Source organism: Thalassophryne amazonica, chromosome 4, assembly GCF_902500255.1.
Source record: "Thalassophryne amazonica chromosome 4, fThaAma1.1, whole genome shotgun sequence".
NCBI lineage: Eukaryota > Metazoa > Chordata > Actinopteri > Batrachoidiformes > Batrachoididae > Thalassophryne > Thalassophryne amazonica.
In genome coordinates, this window is record NC_047106.1 from 76,072,581 (window position 1) to 76,084,645 (window position 12,065).

At 40.4% G+C, this 12,065-nt stretch overlaps 1 protein-coding gene across 1 annotated transcript in view; it reads right to left on the reverse strand.

Moving 5' to 3' along the window:
* Window positions 1–1,192: 1,192 nt before the first annotated feature.
* The window catches only part of si (sucrase-isomaltase (alpha-glucosidase)), a 309,027-nt gene continuing 298,154 nt past the window's right edge, over window positions 1,193–12,065 (reverse strand). Inside the window, exon 45 of the mRNA XM_034168783.1 lies at window positions 1,193–1,378. Within this exon, the coding sequence (XP_034024674.1) occupies window positions 1,193–1,378 (186 nt within the window). The remainder of the gene's footprint in view (window positions 1,379–12,065) is intronic.

Consider the following 12,065-nt stretch of genomic DNA (forward strand, 5'->3'; position numbering starts at 1 on the left):
AAAGTTGTGTTGTTGAATTTACTTGACCTTTGACTTTAAGCTTGATCCTTCTGTGTGCTGAAATGTATCTTCCTAGGACTGCTATATGTGAAGTTGCAAGGGTCTGTGAACTAAACAGAGTGCTGCAGATTGAGGTAAATGTGAAAAATGCTATGATTACAAACAACAACAACAAAACACAAAAAAACAAATATACATTATAAGTAACATATCTTGTAAACTTTGTTTTGGCAAGATAAAACAAACAATAAACATACATCCGTACTGAGTAACAAACATAAAAAAAAACAAACATACATACTGACTGCAACAGATGCTGCAACATGTCAAATTTGGAGGCATTTTGCAAACTTGGCATTTCATACCAAATTTGGAGGCAAAAAAGCTCAAATTACGACCAGGAACATAGTTTTGACCTTCCTATGACCTTTGACTTTGACCCTTTTTTGCACTGAACGGTATCCCCATAGGACTGCTACATGTGAACTTACAAGAGTAATGCAATGATGATTTGCATGCTTTTTCTCACCCTTAAAAAAAATCAAAATATTGCAAGTTATTTTGTCATGACATCACCAAATGACACCATAACATAAAACCTGTGACATATTCTGGCCTTTAATTTTGTGTATTACACAACATGCTTTACTCAGATATGAAATTTGGCACATTTTAGGTCATGTTTGACCTCAAGGGAAACCATTAAGGACAAGGTCGATTGCTTATCCTAGGTAATGGCTTATGAGCAACGTGAGTCACTATACTCATGCCAAATTTACAGGGGAAAAAAGCACAAATTACACCAAGGAACATTGTTTTGACCTTCCTGTAACCTTGATGTTTGACATTGATCCTTTTGTATGCTGAAAGGTATCGCCATAGGACTGCTATATGTGAACTTACAAGAGTCTGCAATGATGATTTGCAAGCTTTTTCACACCCTTAAAAAAACTAAATTTTGCAGGCTTTTTCATCATGATATCATCAAATTACATCATGACTTCAAACTGGTGAAAGGTATCTTCCTCGGACTGCTATATGTGAAGTTGCAAGCGTCTGTGATGTAAACTGTGTGCTGCATAGCGAGTTAAAGGTGAAAAATGTAATGATTACAAAAAAAAACAAAAAAAAAACTGTACATACTAAGTAACATATATTGCCAAAAAATTTGGCAAGATAACAAAAATACTGACTAAAAACTTCTAACCTGTGTTTCAGGATTGGGTACAATGGCCAAATCCTGTGTCGTTCCTTTTGCATCTGTAAGTTTTGCCTTTGTGATGCCAGTGATGCCTGCACCCCAAACCCTTACCAAACCCAGGGTTAAACGGTCAGCAGGAGCCAGGCCACTGTTGATCAATGTGTAGGAGAGGGTGCTCTGAAAAGAATGTGATAGACAGTCAAAGACAAAGCAACAGAAATCACATAGTCAATACATTTTTTAAGGCTTTAAAACAATGAAGGAAAGTAGAGATCAATGAGAAAGCTCACAAAATAGCCCCTGGTCTGCAACTTCCATGCATTATACAGTGTATCTAGAAAGTATCCACAGTGCTTCAATTTCTCCACATTTTTATGTTAGAACCTTATTCCAAAATGGATAAAAATATTTTTTTCCTTAAAATTCTGCACACAACACCCCATAATGACAATGTGATTTTTTCTAAGATTTTTGCAAATGAATTAAAAATTAAAAGAAAATAAAAAATCACATGTATAACAGCCTTTGCCATGAAGCTAAAAAAATTGAGCTCAAGTGCAGATCTACTGGGATTCTTTCTAGAGCTGGCTGCCTGTCTAAACTGAGTAATCGGGGAGAAGGGCCTTAATCAGAAAGGTGACCAAGAACCCACAACAATGACCCTAAATACACAGCCAAGATATCAAAGGAGTGGCTTCACGACAGCTCTGTGAATCTCCTTCAGTGACCCAGACAGAACCCAGATTTGCATGCAATTGAACATCTCTGGAGTGATCTGAAAATGGCTGTGCTAATCCAGTAACAAAAAAGTTAGCTTCGTTAATTAGCGGTTAGCGGATTAGCTGACCTTTGCCCACCAGTGGCACCAACACTTCCCATCCAACCTGATGGAACTTGAGTGGTGCTGTGAAGAGGAATGGGCAAAACTGCCCAAAAATAGGTGTGCCACACTTGTGGCATCAAATTCAAGTGCTGTGGTGCTGTACAATCACACCTGTGATTGTAATTGCTGCCAAATGTGTATCAACAAAGTATTGAGGAAAAGGTGTGAATACATACAGACATTTGAAATCTTAGGGTTTTTAATATTATTTTAATAACTGTGCAATATATATATATATATATATATATATATATATATATATATATATATATATATATATCATGCTGTCATTAAGGGCTGTTGTGAGTTGAATGGTGAGGGGTGAAAATGAATGTACTCTATTTTGGAAGGCATAATATAAAATGTGGAGCTCAAAGAGTGAAGCACAAAGTGAAGCACTGTGAATACTTTCTGGATGGACTGTATATTGGTGGTCCTAAATATGTTATGATAAAGTGCATGAATTAAGAAACTGGTCAACCTTTTTAAATGTAATTTACAAATATGGTGTGTATGTATAAACACAAACAAATAAAAAATAATGCCAATGATGTTCCATTAAAAACATTAGACCCAAATTATTATTTGTTGCAAATCTTGATATGGTATGCTTCCATTGTGGGAGGTTCAATGGAAATCCACCATGTGGATTAGGAGGAGTTGTGCTTATGAAGTCAATATCATGTGACACATTAGTTTTATATATATATATATATATATATATATATATATATATATATATATATATATATATATATATATATATATATATATATATATATATATATACTCAACAAAAATATAAACCCAACACTTTTGGTTTTGCTCCCATTTTGTATGAGATTGTGGGCAGTCTAAGGCACACCTGTGCACTAATCATGGTGTCTAATCAGCATCTTGATATGGCACACCTGTGAGGTGGGATGGATTATCTCAGCAAAGGAGAAGTGCTCACTATCACAGATTTAGACTGGTTTGTGAACAATATTTGAGGGAAATGGTGATATTGTGTATGTGGAAAAAGTTTTAGATCTTTGAGTTCATCTCATACAAATTGGGAGCAAAACCAAAGTGTTGCGTTTATATTTTTGTTGAGTGTATATATATACATATATATATATATATATAGGACAATGGGAAGATAATGGAATCAAATTGTTTTCCTTCCTCCTGGTGGTGAGCCATCATTGGGTGAAGTTAGTATCATGGAATGAGGAGTTGCATTTGCAAGACTCATATACAGATGAACAGGCATATGGATGGACAGGGTGATTCCAATTACCCCCACCCCAAACACACACACACGCACACACACGCGCGCACACACACACACACACACCACTGGGCCAAATTTTCTTGAGGGGGCTATAATAAGTAGCTTGAGTTATTAACGAGTAGTATCAACTAAAATGTGATTGACTGCCCATCTAATACGAAGTTTATCTAATTAATCATCTAAGCTGATCTAATACTAGCTTGTATTTTGACAGATAGTAGTTACTCAGCCTCAAACTTAGGGTTGTGAAAGTGTATTTTATTAACCTGAGCCATGGGATTCGGCTCACTGTTATTTTTAGATGTACTTTAGATAAAGTTTACATTAAATGTTTCACTTCATGTCATTACTTTTATCACATTATTATTTTTCAATGTCTTCCTTTTGACACATAATTCTCTCATATGTGTGCTTTTATGGCACTTCCATAGGCTTCCATAGGAAACTCACACACACACACACACACACACATACAGAGGCAACTAGCCATCCAAAATGCCATATGATCTGCTAATCTGCCAGGCAGCTCTGGCCTCATTGCTCAACTTATCTTCTCACATCTGCCTGTTCACACATAGATGCACATGACGTGCACACGCACACACACACACGTATGGAAACAAAAACACACACTTAAACCCCTCACACACACACACAGACACACACCCTTCTTGGCTGTCGGACAGTGTGTCTGTTTTATCTCTGTGTGAAATTGCTTTGGAATGAGCCTGATGGTAGGAAGAGGACAGTCGCAGATGTTTGGCAATGGTTTCTGTATGTGTGAGTGTGTAGACTACGTTTGTGTTTGTTGTTGTTGTTGTGCATGTGGGTATGTGTATAACTGTGCGTATTGTTTCCTGGCTCAGACGCAAATGAGGCTGGGTTAGTCCCATTAGTCCCACTGATTAGGGAGTTGCTGTCATGTCTGACTCAAGATGTGATCAAATTGTACCTTTTTGACTGAACACAGTCACAGGCCCTCCGCATTCTCAATAAAAGCACACTCACAGTCCTGTGGAATGGTGCATTCACACAAACAGTGCAAGACACATGCAATGACATTTGTGTTGCCTTTGTAACTGCAATTGAACCTGAATATGCCAAGGTGGGTGGGGTGAGAGCTGAGGTTGATGTGAGCAGAACAATTTGGTATTTATTTTGGCAGGAAAATGCACAGTTGTTGCTACTGTTCACACTGCCCCCGCCCAACAAATACAAATTGATGCACAGGACAGTCTATGTAGCTTCAGATGACAGAGATGCACAGTGTTCCCTTTTATGCTATTGTGAAGTGATTCTTAATCCTGTTCCTCAGAGACCCTGCCCAGCACATTTTCCACATCATCCTTCTTGACTCACAGATGATTGGCCAAGTCTGGCGTCGACCTGCTCTTGGTTTACTGAACACACTAATTGGCTAATTGGCTGGAGGTTGAGGAAGAACAGATGGGAAATTTGGAGGCCAGGGATTTGTAAGGATCAGGTTTGCCACCCTTTGCAATAGTATATAGGGTGTCTCAAAAAATGCACCCAAAAGTACTCTGAAATGTGAACACCAGGAAATGGTTTTACTGGGAAATAATGGTGTTTTTCTCATTTCAGGAACCCAAACATTTGTTCTGCAAGACATTAAAGTCCAGGAAAAATGTGGCAGTTGACCCTAATTCAGAGAACAAAATGGTCAAGTTCTATGCAACGCATGCTAAGGGCTGACTTGCATCTCCTTCCATACAAAATTCAGTCTCAGAGTGAAATAACACCCCAGCAAATGGCAAGGAGACTTGAATTTGTTTCCCATGTAACAATAAGAAATATACTCAAGACCTGGATTAATCTTTTTAGTCACATAGCACTACTATTATTCTGAACACTACTGTATATGCTTTGGCCACATGGTCATGCAGAAAATGTCTGATAATGATTGGTTTTTCTGTGCTGTCAAAATACTTTTGGGTACTTTTTTGAGACACCCTATATAAGTACAAATCATGGTGAATCACGGCGGAACAGCTCATATGAGCGAACCACAAAAACATCTGCTGTGAAAAAAAAGAAATAAATACATGCTGCAATGATTTTGTGCATGTGGGAACACAGTGCGAGCAGCTGCAGCATGTTTAACCACATAGCGCAGCTGCTGTGAAATAATTAAATAAATAAAAAATACATGCCACCCACAGGATTGAAAGCTGCAATTTCCAAAAGCTGTGATTGCTTGGAAGACATGGATGTACTGTATTTAAAAAAAAGAAATACAACCACACACCACATAGAAACACTGCATTTTATTGAATCCCTCTTATGAAGTGGGCAATACAAGTATGATCCCTCTGTTCCTCTTTAGATGACCCATGGTCACAGACGTACACTCATGAAATGACATGAATGAGAAGCAAGGTGCTCCTATGTCCACATCTGCTGGCGGCATGTCCAGCCGTGTCCACGCGCGTGTCCGACCCGACACACGTCTTGTGGACAGCGCGCCACAAGACAGACACTGCATCATGTGGAACAGAGCTCACATGGGTGAAGTGACATTCAGATCACCTGCTGCGTGTTGTGATCTGACGGTCCATTTCACCTGGGGTAGCCTGTCAATGGGCGCGGCGTGTGTGTGCTCGCTGCAGCCCACTGCAACAGTGATATGTTTTTATGTATGACAGCAAGCAGATACATGTGTGTCACAGTGGGCAGTTGTTAGTTCATGTCCATCCAAACACGGTACATGTTCTACAGGTGTGATGTCCAGAACCACAGTTCTCCACAGCCGCTCCTGTCGGCGGCCACACCTCCTGTCAGTTAAGCGCACACACCAACGTGTCATTGTGTCTGTTTGCAAAGCCACACTTGTGGGGCACTTAGACAAATTTCACATTCAGCTCGACAGTGATCATTTGCTGACTGTTGTCATGTTCACAGTGTGAATGGTCACACATTTTCTAAGTGCCATGTGAGCGGTGTTAGATGTTCGTGTGTGTCACCTGGAATTTGGCAGACACCTGCCATGAGAGGGTTCGATGGGTTCTTACAGCGCACACTTTGTCTTTCAGTCACTGGTGTGCGCATATAGTTGCAGCAACAGGTGTACAAGGCGTTAGAGTCAGCTACGATTTTACACATATTGCATACGATTCCTGCTTCATGCGCACTTCATGCCCAATTCAATCAAATTTGCACTATGTGTGAAGGGGCCCTAAGGAGGGGCTTTCTTCTGGAAACTACCAATACAGGCCTGAATGGTGGATTGCTGCTGCAGAGATGGCTGTCCTGGAAGGTTCTCCTCTCTCTACAGAGACTTTCTGGATGCACTGTATGATATATTAAACTGATGCATTTATGGTGCCTAAAACACACACACACATATATATATACATATATATATATATATATACACACATATATATATATATATATATATATATATATATATATATATATATATATATATATATGAGGTCTGTCCAAAAGTATCAGACCTTTTTATTTTTTTCAAAAACCATATGGATTTGAATCATGTGTGCTTGCATGAGCCAACCTTGAACCTTCATGCGCATGCGTGATTTTTTTTCACGCCCGTCGGTTGCATCATTTGCCTGTGAGCAGGCTTTGTGTGTGCACTGGTCCTCCCCTCTCGTTGGATTTTCATTGCGAGGTGGAACGATTTGGAGCTTTGCTGCATCAAATTTTTCTAGAAACTGTGAGACAGCCAGGTGGAAACCATTCGGAAGATTCAGGCGGCTTTCGGTGACGATCCTATGGGCATCACACAGATTAAGGAGCGTTACAACCGGTTTAAAGACGGCGCACAATGGCAGAGGGTGCGCCGTGCTCCGATCGGCCATCGACATGATGAAACGACCAGATCATTTCCAAAGTGAACACTGTGTTGATCCGGGACGTCGTCTGACTACCAGAGAAATTGCAGAAGAGGTGGACATCAGCACTTTTTCGGCACATTCCATTGTTACAGGAGATTTTGTAATGAAAGACGTGCGGAAGTTGGAAGTCTCACAGGTCATGTTGTGACATGTCCAGCTCTTACACAATTCCTCGGATACTCACTCGACTGAAAAGCCACCGAAAGCCGTTTGAATCTTCCGAATGGTTTCCACCTGGCTGTCTCTCACAGTTTCTGGAAAAATTTGATTCAGTGCTGCTCCAATCGTTCAGACATTTTCCTCGAAATGAAAATCCAACGAGGGGGGAGGACCAGTGCTCACTCATAGCCTGCTCACAGGCGAATGACGCAACCAACAGGCATGAAAAAACTCACACATGCACACGAAGGTTCAAGGTTGGCTCATGCAAGCACACATGATTCAAATCCATAAGGTTTTTGAAAAAAATAAAAAGGTCTGATACTTTTTGGACAGACCTCGTATATATATATATATATATATATATATATATGTACATACATACATACAAGGTCTGTTAGAAAAGTAACGGACCTTTTTATTTTTTTCAAAAACTATATGGATTTGAATCACGTGCGATTACATCAGCCAAGCTTGAACCCTCGTGCGCATGCCTGAGTTTTTTCACGCCTGTCGGTTGCGTCATTCGCCTGTGGGCAGGCTTTGAGTGAGCACTGGTCCACCCCTCCCGTTGGAATTCCTTTGTCTGAGAACTTGCTGAGAGACTGACGCTTTGCTTGATCAAAATTTTTTCAGAAACTGTGACACATCCAAGTGGACACCATTCAAGAAATTCAGATGGTTTTTGGTGAAAATTTTAACGGCTGATGAGAGATTAAGGAGTGTTACTATCGCTTTAAGGACTGCCCACTGCGCCGGATGGCGCGCCGCGCCCTGAGCCGCCGTCGTCAGCCTGTTTCAAGCTGAAAACTTCCAAATTTAAGGCTCTGTTGACCCAGGATGTTGTGAGAGAACAGAGAAGTTTCAGAAGAGGTCGGGATCAGTAGTTTATCCGGACATTCCACTGTTAAAGGAGATTTTGTAATGAAAGACGTGCGGACGGATTCGCGTGTCGGCACGCAGCCGCTCATCGCGCGGCGGCACAGCAAAACACCTCCGTTGGAAGCCTTACAGGACAAGTTGGAACATGCCCAGCTGTTAAACAATTTCTCTGATACTCACTCGACTGACTGTTTTCCTGTGCCACCGCGCGATGAGCGGCTGCGTGCCGACGCGCGAATCCATCCACATGTCTTTCATTACAAAATCCCCTTTAACAGTGGAATGTCCGGATAAACTGCTGATCCCGACCTCTTCTGAAACTTCTCTGCTCTCTCACGACGTCCTGGGTCAACAGAGCCTTAAATTTGGAAGTTTTCAGCTTGAAACAGGCTGACAATGGCAGCTCGGGGCGCGGCGCGCCGTCCGGTGCCGTGGGCAGTCCTTAAAGTGATAGTAACACTCCTTAATCTGTCATCAGCCGTTAAAATTTTCACAGAAAACCATCTGAATTTCTCAAATGGTGTCCACTTGGATGTCTCACAGTTTCTGAAAAAATTTTGATCAAGCAAAGCGTCAGTCTCTCAGCAAGTTCTCAGACAAAGGAATTCCGACGGGAGGGGTGGACCAGTGCTCACTCAAAGCCTGACGCAACCGACAGGCGTGAAAAAACTCATGCATGCGCACGAGGGTTCAAGCTTGGCTGATGTAATCGCACGTGATTCAAATCCATATAGTTTTTGAAAAAAATAAAAAGGTATGATACTTTTCTAACAGACCTCGTATATATATTTTTTTACTGTGGGGCAAAAAAGTATTTAGTCAGTCCCTGATTGTGCGAGTTCTCCTACTTAGAAAGATGAGAGAGGTCTGTAATTTTCAACATAGGTACACTACAACTGTGAGAGACAAAATGAGAAACAAAATACAGGAAATCACATTGTAGGATTTTTCAATAATTTATTTGTAAATTATGGAGGAAAATAAGTATTTGGTCAATAACAAAAGTTCAGCTCAATACTTTGTAACATAATCTTTGTTGGCAATGACAGAGGTCAAATGTTTCCTGTAAGTCTTCACCAGGTTTGCACACACTGTAGCTGGTATTTTGGCCCATTCCTCCATGTAGATCTCCTCTAGAGCAGTGACGTTTTGGGGCTGTTGCTGGGCAACACGGACTTTCAACTCTCTCAACAAATTTTCTATGGGGTTGACGTCTGGAGACTGGCTTGGCCACTCCAGGATCTTGAAATGCTTTTTATGGAGCCACTCCTTCGTTGACCGAGCAGTGTGTTTGGGATCATTGTCATGCTGGAAGACCCAGCCACGTTGCATCTTCAATGCTCTCACTGATGGAAGGAGGTTTTGGCTTAAAATCTCATGATACATGGCCCCATTCATTCTTCCCTTAACACAGATCAGTCGTCCTGTCCCCTTTGCAGAAAAAAGCCCCAAAGCATGATGTTCCCACCCCCATGCTTCACAGTAGGTATAGTGTTCTTGGAATGCAACTCAGCATTCTTCTTTCTCTAAACATGACTAGTTGAGTTTTTACCAAAATGTTCTATTTTGGATTCGGTTCTATTTAGCATATGGATCATCCATATGCTCTCTGGCAAAGTTCAGACGGGCGTGGACACGTGCTGGCTTAAGCAGGGGACACGCCTGGCACTGCAGGATTTGAGTCCCTCTCTGCGTAGTGTATATCCTTTGTTACTTTGGTCCCAGCTCTCTGCAGGTCATTCATCAGGTCCCTCCGTGTAGTTCTGGGATTTTTGTTCACCGTTCTCACGATATTTTTGACCCCACAGGATGAGATCTTGCGTGGAGCCACCGATCAAGGGAGTTCATCAATGGTTTTGTATGTCTTCCATTTTCTTACAATTGCTCCCACAGTTGATTTATTCACACCAACCTGCTTGACTATTGTAGATTCACTCTTCCCAGCCAGGTGCACATCTACAGTTTGCTTCCTGGTGTCCTTCGACAGCTCTTTAGTCTTGGCCATGGTTGAGTTTGGAGTCTGACTGTTTGAGGCTGTGGATAGGTGTCTTTTATACAGATAAGTTCCAACAGATGCTATTAATATAGGTAATGAGTGGAAGACAGAAGAGCTTCTTAAAGAAGACGTTTACAGGTCTGTGAGAGCCAGAAATCTTGCTTGTGGCTGACCAAATACTTATTTTCCACCATAATTTACAAATCAGTTCTTTAAAAATCCTACAATGTGATTTTTTTGGATTTTTTTTTCTCATTTTGTCTCTCATAACTGAAGTGTACCTATGTTGAAAATTACAGGCCTCTCTCATCTTTCCAATTAGAACTTGCACAATCAGGGGCTGACTAAATACTTTTTTTTTGCCCCACTGTGTGTGTGTGTGTGTGTGTTGGTGTTGGTGTGCTGCAACACTTTTTTATTTGTTTTTGGATATCCAGACAAAATTTGTGAATGTTTGGATAATAAAATTTATATCACATGCACTTTAATACTAATCCATACAGAGTAACAAATAAGGCTAGAAATGCATATGATAGAATAGAATAGTAGATAATTGCTGGAGGTCTTACAGTCTGTTCAGTGAGCAAAGCTAAGCTCCACAGTGAGCACCTGCAACCATGAGCATGGAGTGGCTGTACAAGGGTCTATTGTCATCCAGGCTCAAGAAGGGCAAAACTTTCTAGCCATGAGAAGAAAATCTCCACTATATAGTGGAAATCTCCACTATAATCATAAGGTTAGTCCTAACTGTTATGAAGCACCTTTTGGGAACTTATGTTTATGTTTTTTTTTTTTTTTTGCTATATTAATAAACTGAACAAAATTGAATTAAATTGCATAGCTTGAAATAATTCTGGGAAATCTAGCCAGAAAGCCTGAGCATCTGATAGCTCATTCATGTTGGATTACAATGTAACTGTAAAATGATTTGGCCGAGCTGTGTGAGAGTGTAATCTGTCAATTCTCATGGCTATTGCAACAACTTCTTGAGGGAGCATGGCACCAAATATTAGTGTAATGGGGTCTCAAACATGCAATTTATTGTCTTTCCAGTTAAAGGAGGCAATAAAAAAATGTGTCTTTCATAACAGTCAAACAAACATCCATTTATTCAGGAAATACACAAAGCAAAACTGAGTACTCCTTTGGCAAAGGTACTGTAACCAATGAAAGTACCAAGGATATTTGATCCATGGGTAATTACATTCAAATTAGGGATCGTAGATGGAGTCTTGTGCATCACTGCTGCTCTATTGTATCTGCAGGTATTTAATCAGTTAAAAGGGAAGGACCTCAGTCACCCTTTTAGCTGCCATGAATTACAATCAGTCAGTCTTTCTAATCACATTAAACTTGTATTTTATGCCCATTTAAATCTATACTTGCTGAAAGAGGTAAACACAGCATAGTTACTCTTTTTTCATGTTGAAGTATGTGTGTGTGTGTCTATCACAAATTACTCTACAAGCTTACATATGTTGTAAAAGCTGATTTGCATATACAAAAACAAAATGTAACTTCATGCCAAGACAAGTACCAAAAGAGCAGTGTGTTGGTAGATAAGCATAAGCACAATCTCGGCTGGATCTCACTCATCTCAGTCATGACGTCTATTAGAAGGTACAACATGAACAGTCACAGCCAGCATAAATGACTTATCCTTGTGCTAATAAGACATTTGCTGTCAGATTCCACATTTGTATGCTGCAGCTTTTAATACTGTTGTTAAAAGTGAGACATTTGAATGAACCAAAAGTAAAAGCCAAATTCAAGTTGCAATTGCAAACAAA